We start from the raw sequence: 16350 nt of genomic DNA, 5'->3' as shown, positions 1-16350 counted from the left end.
CCCCAGAGTCTTAATTAGAGCTCCCGGTGTGTGTATGTGCACACACATTCTAATTTCTAGCCGCGGCTTCATAATTTATCCTAATCCAATCAGAATTGGAAAATGGCCAAAGAGTGAATCAATCAAATCAAGGAACTTAACAGCAGAAAGCAGTTGAATCCAAATTTCTTTTGGATCCAGCATGTAATGAAATTTGCCTAAATTACAACAAATTGGTTTGGGGGTAATTCTTTTTGGGTGAGTGTCACACACAAATGATTTGATAAAGTATCACACAGATTAAAGTGTTAAATTGGGATTTTCCATGTTATATTGATTTGGCTGCCAAATGTGTTTTCTATAGCGCTTGTCACAGGGCTGGCAAGACACTGTCCTGGCTGGCTTTGGGTGAGAGGCCATTTGCACGCTGCATTATTTTTGGAATGTCGAAGAAAATGTAAGTACCATATTGGAAATCCCAATTTCGGATTCAGCCCTGATTATGACTTGGTGACCAATTCAGGATGTAATCCCTGAACTCGTCATCCAGTCAGTTTCAAAATATGTTTTTTTGCACCAAAACAAAACAAAATGACTAAAATGAATTTAATTTTTTTTAAATAAGATAAAATGAATTACCACGATTAAAAGGCTCTTTTGGCGGTTGCAAAATGACGGGACTAAATAATTCTAGTAACAACCTGAATAATATGAATCTCTAATAGGAACATTACAATGCCATTAAGATAATCACATTATGGGCTCATGCAATGAATTAATCAATTATCTTCATTGTCATTACAGTAAAAAAATGCATGAAAAACAGAACACATCCATTCTCCAATAATTCAAAAATCTGCAGTTCAACTCAATGGAAGTAGAAGAGGTGATCATATCTTCGCAAAACTGGTTTCACTATACCAGCTATCCACGGAATTTAGAATTCAGTTTAAAAATTCTTCTCAACAGGGCGTGGTGTCCTACCTTGGTATTACCTCTCTCTCTCTCCCGCTCTCTCGCTCAGTCATTATCCAAACCCTGAGCAAGTGTGATGTCATTTTCAGTCGACAGCAAGTGGCAAAATGGCCGCCCCCTGAAATGATAAAAACAAGTTGATTTTGCATCTTAATTCCTTTTCCACTAAAGCAATATCAATCAAAATGAGGTGTTTTGATTACTATTATTATTATATAGCAAATTATTGTAAAGGAAATTTTTCACTGCACTTCCCCTTTAAAGAAAAATATTGACCAATATAAATGAAGAGTGCGGTTGTAGACCCCTTTTAGGGGTGTTATGCCAGTTAATGGTGGAAATATTATTTTGTATTTCCCCCACTTTTGTCCGTGATAAATGATGACTGTTTTCACTAAGCCACCAGGATGTGATGATTACGCCCGCTTTAAGAAGCAGGAGGTATTAAGTGATCCGCATCACCCGCTGACTTCCTCCCCTGCTGATAAACTTCCTGGATTAAACCGAAATGGACGACACCTGAGTCCTGTGGCTGACTCACGCACACAGCATCGCACACACTCTCAGTGTTGATATAAAATAGAGGCTAGATTTTTGATGATTTGCAATTTGACAATCAGGATTTTGTTCTACTTCTAAGTCTGGCAGTCCCCTGGAAGTGGACAAAGACTTACACAAGCAGTTGCATGTGCACAAACAACCTGAGTAGATTTTTTTTTTCTTTTTTAACAGCACGTTGGGGAACTCCCTTGTGGTGAGGGACTATGTGCATCAATGTTGCCCTGCAAGAAGGAAAGAGTGTGTGGGGGGTTGGCCTAAATGTCAAAGGTAAAAGGTGCTGTAGAAAATGAAGTGGAAACATACATCACAAAGAAGGGGAAATCCCACATATCTCTTGGTATTTTACCATACAGACCATAATGTATTTTTTATTTTTTTGGTCATTATCATATATTTTGTTGTGTTGGGCGCAATGTAGTTACATAAACTCAGGTACTTGAGATGTATGTTTTAAAAATACAGTTGAATAATTCCTTTACCAATAAATAAAGAAAAAAGTTAATACCATTTAATTTGTGTATTATGCTAATTATAGCAATATAGTGAAAGTGTTCCAAATAAGTCAAAGGTTTTTCTGTGTATGCTAGTTGTGCTAGCTGGTATGCTAAGGGATGAAAACACAATAATTCAATGTTTTCCGATAATATGAGTATATAAATTGCATTGGTTTGAGAAACACGCTTCATTACGGCTGAAAACTTTATATTTTTTAAGAAAAATAGGAGCCTTTACCTTGGGTCACCCACGGTGACGGTCAGAGCAATTTATCATTTGTGCTGTGACGTTCCCGCCAAATATTTATGTAAACTTTACGTCGTTAATAATATAAGATGACGCGACCATCATGCGGAATCTTAAATAATGCTCTTTGTTGTTTGAGGTCGGACACATTTCGTCGACGCACTTGGGTGAGACTTGTTTACAAATAACAGCTGTCAGAAACCTACCAGCCATCAGTTGATGTATATTTCGCCACACAATGGAAGGGGAAACATAATTATTGCACTTGAGAGCAATTCTTTTGGGTAAGCTTTGCCATATGTGGGTTTAATTTTGCTCCGTTTTTATGCGATCTTGTTGTGTCACAGTTAGCATCAAAACAATACGGAGCAACTAACTTTACGAGTCGATTGAATAGTGTGTCTCTGTCAACTCAAGCATTATCGTTTTTTTCATCGATTATACATTTATATATATTATATAAATTTTACACATATAAATTTTTTTATAATATAAATTTTACATATATAGAATTTGTATAATATATACACATGCATTTTACATATATAAAATTTGTGTAATATATAAATATAAATTTTACATATATACATAAATTTTCAAATTTAAATTTGTATTAGTACTTTTCTGATGTCTATCAGATGTCTTTGCCTTATGACTCTCTCTAATATGTTCTAACCCGACAAGTGTGAAGTCACGTCGTCTGGTCCCATGGCGGAGGGAGGAAGCAAGCTGACACTGAGGCGCCTGGAGGCTCCCATTCACAAGTTCATTAAAGTGGCTCTCCCTACTGACCTGGAGCGGCTGCAAAAACACCACAACAACATAGTAAAGGTGATACTTCAGATAACGCAGCCTGGCATCCACATCACAACAAATGTCTGATTGGGTTTCCATCTTCTTTGCAGTACCAGCAAAGCCAACAATGGGACCGTCTTCATCAGGAGCACATCAACGCCAGCCGAACAGTTCAGGTACACATTTGTGATGAATCATAAAGACATCTGTGATTTGAATTTGCTCTATTTTCTGTTATTGTTTTTCCCACCAGTGCATTTCATTGGATTTAAATTTGAGCTATTCATTGGCTGGAATTCCCCTTGCTTAAAAAGGTTGTGTGAATAAGAATTGATGGATCGGTCCATCTTCCGATCTGATCAGTGGTCACGTATCCCTCTCATTATTTGTTCTTTTTAGCAGCTGATTTTATCACTCGTCAATATATTTGCTTTTTGTCACATTTTTTTCTTAGCGCTTCTTGTTCAGGCTGGGTTTTTTTCTCAAATACACCCGCCCTCCTTAAAAAAAAGACACAAAATGACCCGATTTAATCTTTTGACATGGAAGTCTTACATGCCATGTCAATGTCATGCACATTTTTTTTGTTATTTATTGATTGCCATGTGTTTTCAAAAGCCTTTAAGGCTCCCCAATGTTTTTTTGTTGTTTTTTTATTTCTTTTTAGATTGCCTATTCCGTTCAGGATCATGAATGCGTGCCATTAAGTTCCAGCACAGCTGACACTGTGTACCAGCCTGGGTACATCCTGCACAGGTCACCCATAAACCACACAGCCCTCAAGGCTTATTTTCCCCAAATTTTCTAAAACTCTCCAAATTTAGCATCTCTCCCCCCTCGTTTAATTGCATCTGGTTCCTAGCTCAACATTCGTCACAAACAGCAATAAAATACAATGTCCAAACTTGAATGGATGTTTTGTGAGTGTGTTTCGGCACATGATGGCTTTGAAATTCCCAGAGGGGTTCTGTTGCCAAGAAGATAGTCGGCACCCACCAATCCTCTCACCACTACACTCCCAAGCCCCGGGGATGCTCACAGAGTGCTTTCCTGTGTCTTGATGGTGTTAATCCTGACTCATGGGTTGCTGCACGATGTGTTAAGTGTATTGGACGGACAGACAGCTGTCAAGCACAGGCATCATCTAAAGCCAAAATCTGCCTACTCGATCCAAAGGCGGACCGAAAAAAAAAAAATCACAACTTCCAAACGTGCCAAAGCTAATCATCTTGTCATCTTCGCAGCAACTACGAGCAAACATCAGAGAGATGGAGAAGCTATGCGGCCGCGTCCGGCCAGAAGACGCCGTCGCTGTGGAGAAGATGGTCAAGCCGATTAAGGACAGGGCGTCGGCCGCCACGCGAGACTTCCTGCGCTTGCACGATGACCCCGCCCTTCTGTCCATGCCGCCTTCGCCTGATTCTGCTCGGGCATCCGATCGAGGGCCCGACACGGACGAGGAGTCCGTTTCTGGCTGGCAAATTCAAACCCAGTTGCCGGAGATCCCTGTCGAGGAAAGTGCTGCTGAGTCTTGGGACAACCTTGAGGAGGTACTGAGTGGTCCCGTCTCGTTTTTGGTGCCCAACGTGATATAAGATATTTCTATACGTCTCAATTTTTTTTTTCCCTCCTCCCCTTTCAGGATCTGAAGCAGCTGAGTGGTTTGGTGACAAGCTTTTCCGTGCTCGTCCATGTAAGTATGAACAACAATTGGCTTTCACATGGAGAGCTTTTTTTTTTTTTTTTTTTTTTTCATCCCGCTCTCTTTGCGTTGCTGATGGCGCTCCTTTGAGAGCGCAGATCAGTTTAAGGACTCCTGCAGGGGGACCCTCGGGGGCCTCTCAGCAGAGGGGCGGGAAAAGCTTGAGCAGCAGCCGTGTCCGCGGGCGGGGAGGTGGCACACATGGGGATGCATCGGAGCAGGTGGAGAACAGACGGTTCAGATTATCGCCCCATCCTCCGGGATGGAGGCAGGAGAGATTAACAGTGGCGGAGAGAGAGAGGAAAGATGTTGTGATGGTTCAAAACAGGCGAGAGGAGGAGCGGAAAGAGCATAGACATGTTGTTCCGGCATCTCTGGAGGGTAGGGGGGAGGTTAGGGTGGTGCCACCAGGGGGGAGTGGGTCATATTCTCGTGCACAACCACTGTGTGTGTGTCATGTGTGTACTGTTTACGGCGTTTTCCGCTATTACTTTGAATCTTTATCATTTCCCCAAAACGGACAATGTTGGTTCCTCACAGTCTGACAAGGAAATAACTTGGTTTGATCAAAGCCCCAGACATTTCAATTATATTAAAACAAAAATGACTATAGCAGTTTAGTGGCTTTCAGTTCTTCTTATCATTCAATTATTATTATTTTTGGGATGTCCAATTTGGTCCCAGCCCGCATCATGTGCATGCTACAAGTCATCACAGCAGCATTCCAAGTAATCGACTTCATACAGAAGTTCATCCGACCTTCAAAATGTTTTATTAAATTAGTGAAGTCGGTTTACCTCGCTTTAAAAAAAATATTATAATTTATAATATTTATAATTTATTAATTAATTAATTTATTTATTTGCACTTCTGATATTGTCTGTATTTAACACTTCCCAAGTAGAGCGCCAGTGCAGTGAAACCAAAAAAAAATAAAAAATTTAAATATTCAATCAGGATCACTCAATGCTTTTGTGCTCGAATAGAAAGAAAAAAAAAAAGAAAGCTTTTTACGCGTTATTGTGCAAGTGAAGTGCTATGAATGGAAAGTGGCGATGTGGGGAGGCGGAGGAGATGGAAAGTGCCCTCCTTGTTGTTTGGTCACTGTGTCCATGTGGCCCTCATAGGGAGAGAGACAGCTGCCACTCTGAATATTTCATGAGACACACACACACACACACACACACGTCCCTCACAAATGTCATCTTTAAGTATACCTCCAACCTGCACGCTAACAATTAAAAGCACCAAAATAACAATTAATAATGTGTGTGCATATCTTTTGCCACCAGAACGTGTGTTTGTGTGTGTGTACATATTTATATATGTGTGTGTCCAACCCCTGTGTTTCAGTCCCAGCAGGAGAAGATTGACAGCATTGAGGACAACGTCAACATGGCCGGTGCCAACGTGGAGGAGGGGTCCAAGAGCCTGGGGAAGGTGTGTATGGCGTGTGTTAATGCGCAAACGCACACACGGCATGTGTGTGTGTGTTGAGATCGATGGCACTTTGCCTCGCAGCTATTCCAACAGCGTTTGTCCCTATTGATCCGCTTGAAAACGGAGGAAAGCCACAATTAAGGAAATTGAGAGAGGAGAGGGATGGGAGAGGTTGTCAGTGTGTGCAGAGCATGGAGAAGAGCTCGGGAAAAAGCGCTTCATGTTTTTCGTTGCCATTTGAGCGAGCACACTCGGAGAGCTGAGTGTACCTCGGTGGCCTTCGCACTTATGACACACTCGAAAATGCCCAACGCTTGGCCCCGTCATCGTGAATCACGTGCCGGAGCCACTCAACACTTAACAACACACCACCGCGGTTCAATTCATTTGTTAAGATTCATTCGGGTGTTTTTTTTTTTGGGTGTCAGGATAATATTTAACTCTGAGGCAAAGTTTGCTCTAACCACTATGCACTCTTCAGGCGTCCCAATTAAAATGAAACCCTGACTGTGGACCCTATGATCCAAAAAAAAAAAGATTTCTCGGTAGCCAAATTGCAATTAAATTCTCACCCGAGATGAAAATGCAATCAATTAATCTTCCGTTACCGCAATTTTGTGGCATCTCTATTTGCATGGGGGGAGCCGTAAAGGTAACCGAGTCGTGATTGAACAACACAAGGTCGAGCTGGCACATTAGGCGAAAGGGCTTTGTGGAGATAACGCAAGATGAGAGCGGCGTCTGATGTTTTAATGTGTAGAAACGGCTCGTTATCTGTCATCGGGTCAAAGGACGTTCTCGCACGCACACACACATACTTGTGTGAGTGTGTGAGTGTATATATGTATATACATATATATATATATATATATATATATCACACTCAGCTCAGGTGGAATTAGAATTGGCTGCCACAGGGGTGTAGTCGAGGGAGGTTAACGTTTGAACTAGATTAATTTAATAGTGAGGGGTTAATCAACAGTGTGTGTGTGGGGGAGTGTGTGTTGTGTGTGCGCACACGGGCTCATTAATTGCCATCAGCAAAAAAAGCACCTTCCACTCTGATGATAGCGGGTGCAAAAGCAGCCAAGGAAGATAATGGAATCAGTTTGAAGCTGTAGTGGAAGAGTCGCTTTTACATTTATACACACACAAGCTGGTTTGTGTGTGTATTTTTACTTTCTTTTGGCTCAAGCTAGCACGATTTCCAAATTTGGGATGGGCGTGATTTGTGATCTTTGAGAATATTTATGTAATGCAAACGAAACTTTATTTGTCAGCGACATGCTTTTTAAAGATAACGATGTAAATTGGTTCTGTCTAATCGAACAGCTATATCGAAGTATTATAATTTACACAATCCTATTTCATATTTTGGATGAGTTGAGATCAATGCTTATTTTTACCATTTTACTGACACATTCATACATATAAGATTTGTTAAAAAATAAGGAATAAATTTAAAAAAAAAATAAGGAAAATCAATCCAAAGTTAGAGAAGTTACATAAAAGCTAAATTAATTGATAAGGATTATTATTATTATAGCCATGACAAGTACCGTCCAACACAAACTACACTAAATTCAAAAAAACTTTATTAATCCGCGTGTGATTGATTTTAACGCCGATGTCTCGGTGTGTGTGCTTGCAGGCAGTAGGCCACAAGTTGGCGATACTGCCTTTGGCCGGGGCGCTCCTGGGCGCCGCTGTCGCCGGCCCGCTGGGCCTGCTGATTGGACTCAAAGCGGCGAGCGCGGCCGTGGTGGGGGGCAGCGCTCTTGGCTTCGCGGGAGGCAGCCTGGTGAAGAAGCACCGTAAAAGCTTGCTGGCGCTGCAGATGAAGCAGCTGACGGCGCCGCCGGCCGACCCCGGGTCAGCCAAGGATGAGTGAGCCATGGAGTTTCCCGCCGGCCGCCTGATGCTGCTTGCATAATCAGGACTGTGAGCGGTTACATTACTACGGATGCAAAAACCATTTGCATTTATGACATATTATAGTTTTTAGTGGAACTGCGTCCAACTGACAAAATGGAGGCACCATGGTCACGTTTGGAGAGCTCAACCCTCTTTCCTGTAAGAAATTCTCCCTATTTTGTCATCTATTTTACTCTGATTAGGACTTTAGTTAAAACTAAAATGTCCCACCCACCTGTGATAGGTAAAAAAATATATATCTAAAGAGACCAAACTTTTTTAGCAGCCTGCAGTAATATACAGTGTGTCAGAAAAGTTGCACACTATAAAAAACTTGTATTTTTTTGCCTGAAAAACTTTCAAATATAAGTTACTGACCAACATTTTTTTTTTTTTTTTTACAATGCCCAAAGTGGAGTTTTGCCCTTCAATGCAGGCCATATCATCAACCGGCACATCTACAAAAAAAAAAAAAGTCACAGGCATTCTAGCAGTTGGCCACTGAGTACATATCCCGATCAGCGAGACTAATTTTACTGATGCATTTGGCATGACTAAAGTGATTATGAAAGGTTTCTAGGAAAGAATTATCCCAGTATTTGAGCAGGAATTATGTTTTTGAACTTTGAAATATCACATTTTTGGAACACCAAGTATTTCAAAACAAAACTTTGGGTCAGCATTATGTAATATTAGATCAAATTAGTATAAAAATGATGTCTCCACTACTAATGTTGCCTTCTGAGAAGTTGCTGTAACTTCATTATGATACAAATCTCCAGTCACATTGACTTGATAACTTTTCTTATCATTAACTTATGCACAACACACCCAAGTGCCAACATCCATGTTCTATTTTACAACTTCTTGTCAGCCAAACTAAATGTTGCCATCTTAAACCGTTTCAATGTCAATAAAGGCCACACAAAAATACGCAAAACACAATATTTTGTAAAATGACTTTTAATCATCACCCCTTTTCCAAATTCTTCCCCTCTTGAGATGACTTGTTTGGAAATGGCAAGCCCCTCCCGATTCGTTCGTGTGTGGGCTGCTACGTCCCAATGTCTCTTGGCCTCGATTGGACAGTAAAAACTGAGCAACAAGTCCTCTAAATCAAAACAAGTCCACTTTAGGATCCATTTCAAGGATCGCTAACTTGTACCAAAGACTCATTAAAAACTTTTTTTTTTTGAGGGCTCCTCTTTCTGACATACATGGTACAAAAACATGGTTGGATGGGCTTATGCAGAACATCACTTTGCATCACAGTGGAGTTAATTGGCTTAAGTGGCACGGCACAAAAAAAAAAAAAAATTCGCTCATAATTTTAGTCGAATCTTTGGCAATAATTTTTTGTTAGGGGAAATTCCAGTATAAATTATCTCACAAAAAGTTGCCACGGTAACCCAAAGACTGACCCCAAGATGAACCCAAAATGTCACTTTACAGATGAACTTTGACCTTCTCGAGCCTTTTGAACATCCGACAATGACGTGTTCCATTATTTTTTGTGTAGCTTGCTGACAAAATGATTTTCCAAGTACATCTACTTCTGTGACTTTCTAGAACTCTTCCGCTATCTGTTGCAACTTACTGAATGACTCTCATCCTTCTGAGAACATCTTGTGGGGTCAATTGTTAGTTATTGTCTTGGTTTCATGATGACTATGACGGTTTAAATGCCAATTGTAATTGGAGTAGGAAATTATTGGTCCATTCATTGATCGTTGTGAATTTTGCCAAGTTGTGCAAAAGTACTGAATCACTGAACGGTTCATTCAAAGAGGTCAAATTCAGTTCACCTGTAAAGGTTAGAGGGGAATTTTAGCTTCGCTGTCAAATTTCACCCAAAATCCTGTCAGGAGTATATTTTCAGTCCTTTTATAAGTTTCTCTGTTTTGTTTTTTAGAAATGGTAAATGTTCCCCACCCCAGATTGAAAAACAAAGTAGTACCAAGTAGCAAATGTGTTTTCTAATCCTTCAGAAATATTGCGGAGAGAGGAAGAAGATGCCACTACTTCAAAATGGCGTCTTGTGCTTTTAAGAACACGCGAGGATACTCGCCCGTGTGAGGCGACGTCGGAAAAACCTTGATGAAAAACGAGCCACGTTTAAGAACAAGTGGAGTGAAGGGTGAATGGAATAATCTAAAGAAAAATAATGGTGCATTTAATTTAGAACAACAAATGCCATGGAACACAAACATATGTACAAGGTCGAGAAAAAAAAAAAAAAAAAAAACATAAAAATACTTCTCCTGATGCTTTGACCCCCAAACCCACATTTAAGTCTTCACCCTTTCCCAAAATCCAAAATAAAACGTTACGAGTTAAGAAAATATAGGTTTATCCAACATAGTTGTGTCATGGGCTTGTCTTTCTCACATGTTCTCGCCAGTTCTTCTTCATCTCTCTTTTCAGTAAGGGTGTTGCTGTTGTGTCCCGCTGGCCTGTGTCCTGACCCAAAGCCCCCCTCCCGGGACATTCCTACCCCCACCCCCCCACCCCGAGGCGTGGCATTGAGTCAAAAGGTGACTGGAAGGAAAGGAGGCTGAGGTCACAGCTCATCGCGGTCCCGTGTTAGGATGGTGTAGCGAGACCCGCTGGGTGCCAGTTTTTTGAAGGAGCTCTTCGGGGGGCTGCTGGCAATCTCCTCCTGATCACAAACACAAAGGCCGAGAAATTTAAAAAAAAAAAAAATTCCATTATCCGTTAGTTGCTTGCATGAAACCCAAGGGGCTTAAAATTGAACCTTGTGGAACACCATACGAGCAAAACAGCCTTAATATCAGCGGCCATTTTTCTTCATCGACCTCTTGCGTTGGATCTTATCAGATTGTGTTTTGGTGACTGTGTGGTGTGTGTAGCCAGACCTGTCCAGGCGCGCTGTCCGTGGGATCGGGACCGTGGTGGAACTCTCGATGTAGTTTTCCGGAGTGCAGGTCCAAGATGAACTGTTTCAGTTTGCCGGGAACACTAGAAATATTCAGCGCACACACAACACGTCATCGATCGGCAGCGTATCCCGACGGAACATTCCACGCATCCGGTCGGACCCGTTGGGTAATAAAACGCCGGTGCCGTGAAGGCGTATTAAAATATAAAGCTTCTTATTACCGGCAGATCATACGGACGGCGCCCGGCGCCGCTTGTGTGTCTCACTTTAGCGCATACATACAACATACGCTGCACTAATGCAATTTCAAGCTGTGTGCCACACGCAGCGCTGATGTGATGCAATTAGGCCAAGCGAGGCCCCGGTCAGTCCTCGGGGCTTGTGTCTATGTGATCGGGCTCTGATTGGGGAAGGGGGGGGGGGAGAATAAATAAGAGCACATTTGATTAGAATGGATTAGTTTAGCACTTATTGCCCGCGCCAAATCATGTCACATTAGCGCCGCTGTCCTGGCCCATTCAGAAAGGACAAGTTTAAGAAGGGCCTGACGTTTTTTTGGCTGGTGCGCAATTATGCCCTGTGTGTGTGTGTGTGTGTGGGGGGGGGGGGGGGGGGGGGGGGGTTATCAAGGCAGATGAGAACAATGGTGGCTCATGACATCATTAAGCATAGAGAGGAAGCACTAGTCAAATTTGTGGTCAGCAGTAATTAGATTTGCTTCATCGCTTTGACATGATGTGATTACTGCCGTAACGCTGGTGCACACGTTCCAGTAGATGCCAATTAAACTAACAAAAAAAATAAAATAGTTTGAAAAGTATTTACTTGTTTGTTGGTGGAATTGTGTAAAAACTCAAAATTGCTGCTATACAAGATTGGCGACATTTTCATTGTAAATAATAGCTTGACACATTCATAATTCTGTCTATTCTTTTTGCAATAGAGAAGATGGAAGGCAAGCGGTGAGTACTTACCTGAGGTCTTTGTAGTCCGGGAACACGTACATGTGCCTGAACGAGTCGATGGCAATTACGGGACAGTCGGCGGGAGTCTTCTGGATATGTAGGAGAGGATGCCGGAACTTGTCGCAGTCGGCGTGCAGGAAGTTGATGGACCCTGAGCGACAGCAAAACAGTTAGTCATCAAACTGAGGAAACAAACTAAACAATTCTAATTTTCATCCCTATATTCAAAAATGGGACATTAATTTTAAGATTTTGTTCTGTCTCCCTCTGTTGGTCACTGTTGTTGTTTTTTTTTTATGTCTTTTGAACAAGTTCTAACAGATAAGTGAATTTTTGTTCTCGTGCATGTGCAGTGACAATAAATTGGATTTCATAATACTGCCAAGTTCGGATCTGATGCAGCACGTTGAGTAAAAAGCAGAAGAAATGATAACACACAAAAAAAAAAAGAAACACGCTAACCTTTCTCGCTAAAGAGTTGACGAGTCACTTCCTGCTGGAACTTCTCTAAGCTCTCGTTGTCGTCTTTGAGATGGAACAGGATCAGGAAAGGGATGCCCTCTTCGGTGAGCTCCTGGAAAACAGACAGGGTTGTTGGAAAAATGTCCATTGGAAGATCTGATGATGATGATGATCTGTGTGGGCAAACCTCTCCGTTTTCAAAGGTGATCTCCCTGACCAGAGGAACACACTTGTCCTGAACCCAAGCGTAGGTCAGGTCAAAGTTGTCCAGGTTGCCGATGTAGGCCATGTCGGGGATGTTGTCCCCGACCGGCTTGAAGATGACGCTGTCCCCGTTGAAGCGCTCCGACTCGGACATGGGCCTGCGGGGCGAGAACGTTGAGACATTGCGGGAAGAGCAACGACAAAAAAACTCACCCGAATGCAGCTGAGAAGACGCAGTCATCTCGGAGGATGTTGGCGACTTTTTCAAAGGCGCGGTATTTGTCCGAATCTTTGTTGTCAAAGTACCCGATGATGTTCCTTTTGCTTCTCTGTGGGAGCAGAAAAACTCATTGCAATCTCGATTTTGAATTCGATTCGGCCCGATAACAAACGTGTGTCGTTGCCGCTCACATCGACAGATTTCAGCTCCTCCTCCGAGTGGATCTCTATCACGGGGTCAACCTGCTGCTGGCGGATGAAGTCGGCGATGGCCGCCACTGACCTCTGACCCCTGTACTCTCGCTTCATCATCATGCCGTTGCGGAACAGCTTCAGCGTGGGGTACTTGCTGATGCGGTAGCGCTGGGCTATGTCGGCTACGCAGAAGGCGAAGTTGGGAGTAAGAAAGTAATTGATTGATTGAGAGGGGTGAGTGAGCACACACACACACACACACACGGGGGGGGGCATAAAATGAACGTCAAAGAACGGCGGCGATGGTGGCGGTGAAAAGGCTGAAAACACAACCTCCAGACAGCTCTGAGGTCTGATCTCCCACATGAAAGCTGCCCCCCACTAGGGGTAAATATTCGCTGTGCAGTCACTCCCTCCCTGTGTGTGTGTGTGTGTGTGTGTGTGTGTGTGTGTGTGTGTGTGCACATATGTGGCAGGTGTCAATCTCTCCGCAGGGCGTCTCTAAGCCTCCAGGCTTCACAGGAAGAAGCAGTTTTGTCATTAGTCTTCAAACACTTTGCGGGTCATCAATAATTCCCTTTAATTTGCTTTATCTCAAAAGGCTGCGGCCGGCCGGGCGGTTTGTGTCTACGCTGCCTTTTGGTGTGGCGGCCATCTTTTGCGTATGTGGCCTCATCAAATATGGTGTGTTTCCATTTGGCGTGTTTAACATGAAAGGGGCTGAACTGCGTTTTATCATCAATGGGCATGGAGCTAAACAGATATCCGGTATTTGAAAGGATATCGATATTAGTATGTAATTTCCTTTTTCTTTGGATTGCAGATATTAGATAACAGCGTCACCAATTCAAGGTTTCTAAATAAAGTTAAAAAAAAAATGCTCACTTTTGATTGACACTGTCAGGAAAGTCTTTGTGGTTTAAAAGAAGGCAAAGTTTTCCAGTGGCTTCTTGATTCAGGTCTCCATTTTTTTTTTTTTTTTTTTAAACCAATTTTTCATTTTCATAACCTTTTAGGTTTCCACAAGAGGCGGGCGGTGCAAGAAAAGGGTGGAGATGTAAACACTCACAATGCTGGTCGCAGTCAACTCGTGCAAACACCACCTGCTTCATATCCGGGAACTCCTCCCGCATGATGTTCGACGCCTCCTCAAAGATGGGATGGAGCATCTGGCTAAATCTGCACCTGAGGTACCAAGAGGGGGGGGGGGGGGGGGGGGGGTCGTCAATATCTGTTTACAATATTAAAATCTATGCAGAGCAGAGAAGTCACTTACCAGTCAGCATAAAAGTTCACTAAGGAAACAGCAGCATTGTCTGCAAACAGACACACTCATTAATGAAAATTCAGCGACAGGTTTATTGAGTGATCCGTATTCTACGATGTCTTACTTAAAACGTCATCAATGTTGGCGGAGTCCAAACTGGTGATCTCTGCTTGTCCGGGAGTACTAAGGCCCATCACCTATGGAAAATGATTAGCGGTTAGTTACATATTTACTTTACAGAGGGCTAATTGCGAGAGTTCATCTTAACAACCAAACTTGTTAAGTGTGAACATACTCACAAGATCAGAAGCAAATCATGTTAAATAGAGCAAATGTCTACCAGCCATCATTATATCCCACAGAACAAATATAGGAGTGTTTATCATTTTAATGCTTCTTCCGGACTCACTAACAACTCAGTCTAGACAAAAAAAAAAAATTACTCAGTTTTTTGCGATATAAAAAATGAGTTGACAGAACAGCCTTTCAATGACGATGCCGTCTCCTCTCCCATCTTATTACTCTCATGTTATTTTTGTAATTTGAAAACACATCATGCTTGACAACAAGAGCCTTGTCAAAGACTGTAAAGACAGAAGGCATGGCAGACGGGTGTTGCCCTGCACATACCGCAACCTCGCAGTGTCGTCAGAGTACAAAGAGCAGCTTTGGGTTCCTTGGTCAAATTATTTACCAATGAAAATTGAAACGAAGGAAGTGCACGACTCTTGGTTTCACCAAGTGATGGAAAAAGTTAGTTCCGCTGTATAGTAATTGGGAATCTGCCCTAACCAGTTAGCTTGAGAATGTAATCATGTAAATCCGAGATGCAATGCTTGCTATTATCTCCTGTTAAGGTTTTCTTTGTCATTAATGCATTTTTATTTGAACTTTTCTATTTTTAGTGTTTTCAACGTAAAGACAAATAACATTCACTGCCCACATCAAGCAAAAACATGGTTTCCTTGCATGCTATTTTTTTTTAATAATCTCCTGTTTTATGTTATTGCTGCTGTAACTCTGCTACAAAGGTATGTTTATATTTTCTTAGCCATCATTACCTTAGTAAGATAAAAATAACCGTGCAAACTATTTTAGGTCAGGCCCAAAGTAACACAAAGTTGCACCGCTCGTTTCCGGGTTGTTAACCAATCAGATTGAGCCACAACAGAGGACTTCACCAACCGGCGAGCATCACCCACAGACGCGAAGGAATCAATCGAAAACTACAAAAAAGTATAAAACATCTTTACTGCAAAAACAAACCTACGTAAACGCTTGTGTTAAACATATTAATCCGACCAAACGAATATAATGACATTTAACCAACGAGAAATATTTGGACAGTCTGCTTAGAGTAAGAAACTTTGAGAGCATGCATGTTATTGTCAAAAGTTTGGACATACTGCTTGTTAAAACAAATAACACGCGAACTGTATAGAGCAAAACAAAGTAAATTAAAGGACCATCGGTAATGTCACGCAACATCACCGGCTAATTTGCATAAAAGGCTACTGCAAAATCGGTTGCCAAAACTTCCATTGCAAGAGTGGTCTTGCCAAGGATATAAATCCGCTACAATGAAAGACCGGTTTGGTATATAAATCACTACAACAGCATCAAAAAAAGCCACGTCTAATGACAGGGGAGGCTGCTCGGTTAGCTAACCGCTAGCCTGGCTGGTTAGCTAAGAGCCTTCAGCTAACGTTAGCTTGCCTTTTACCAATAATCAAAGTGTCATTTACGGGGATGAGAAAAAGATCCTACCAGTAGTATGACGCAACTGATGCAGTTACAGAGGGAGGTTAATATTATTGATAGTTTCATCGTATTGTAGAAAGTGTGAAGGTGCAAGGTGGTGGTAGTGATGATTCGCCCCTGTCTGCTTCGACACCGCTCGTTGCTGCAGCAGGAACAGCGGCGATCCGATCTCGTGGTGACCACGGAAACGAAAATGAAACTTCCGGTAAAACATAAGCTTTGATGGGAAATGTAGTCCTAACACAAACCTAAACCCGTGTCCCCGTTAGTT

The 16350-nt window shown here is 42.0% G+C and overlaps 2 protein-coding genes across 3 annotated transcripts; one reads left to right on the top strand and one right to left on the bottom strand.

The window, feature by feature from the left end:
• The first annotated feature begins 2382 nt into the window (after window positions 1-2382).
• Window positions 2383-10372, top strand: stx17 (syntaxin 17). Of its 2 annotated transcripts, XR_007483947.2 has the most exons (8): window positions 2383-2540; window positions 2941-3087; window positions 3162-3227; window positions 4296-4601; window positions 4694-4744; window positions 6107-6193; window positions 7845-8134; window positions 8199-10372. XR_007483947.2 is itself a non-coding variant. In XM_049731011.2 (7 exons), the coding sequence occupies exons 2-7, from the start codon at window positions 2965-2967 to the stop codon at window positions 8082-8084; spliced, it is 873 nt and encodes a 290-aa protein (XP_049586968.1). In that variant the 5' UTR covers window positions 2383-2540; window positions 2941-2964; the 3' UTR covers window positions 8085-10372. The 2 variants fall into 2 exon arrangements, 1 of the variants encoding a protein (XP_049586968.1); XM_049731011.2 differs by having other exon boundaries at window positions 7845-10372.
• On the bottom strand, window positions 10260-16251 carry erp44 (endoplasmic reticulum protein 44). The gene is made up of 11 exons (XM_049730982.2): window positions 16086-16251; window positions 14443-14515; window positions 14328-14367; window positions 14121-14236; window positions 13049-13233; window positions 12851-12966; window positions 12621-12795; window positions 12434-12545; window positions 11981-12122; window positions 10984-11086; window positions 10260-10766 (listed from the first exon to the last, which is right to left on the bottom strand). The coding sequence occupies exons 1-11, from the start codon at window positions 16143-16145 to the stop codon at window positions 10668-10670; spliced, it is 1221 nt and encodes a 406-aa protein (XP_049586939.1). The 5' UTR covers window positions 16146-16251; the 3' UTR covers window positions 10260-10667.
• Between the last annotated feature and the right edge of the window lie 99 nt (window positions 16252-16350).

This window comes from Syngnathus scovelli, chromosome 9, assembly GCF_024217435.2.
Source record: "Syngnathus scovelli strain Florida chromosome 9, RoL_Ssco_1.2, whole genome shotgun sequence".
In the NCBI taxonomy this organism is placed as follows: Eukaryota; Metazoa; Chordata; class Actinopteri; order Syngnathiformes; family Syngnathidae; genus Syngnathus; species Syngnathus scovelli.
This window is presented reverse-complemented; position numbering and strand designations above follow the sequence as displayed.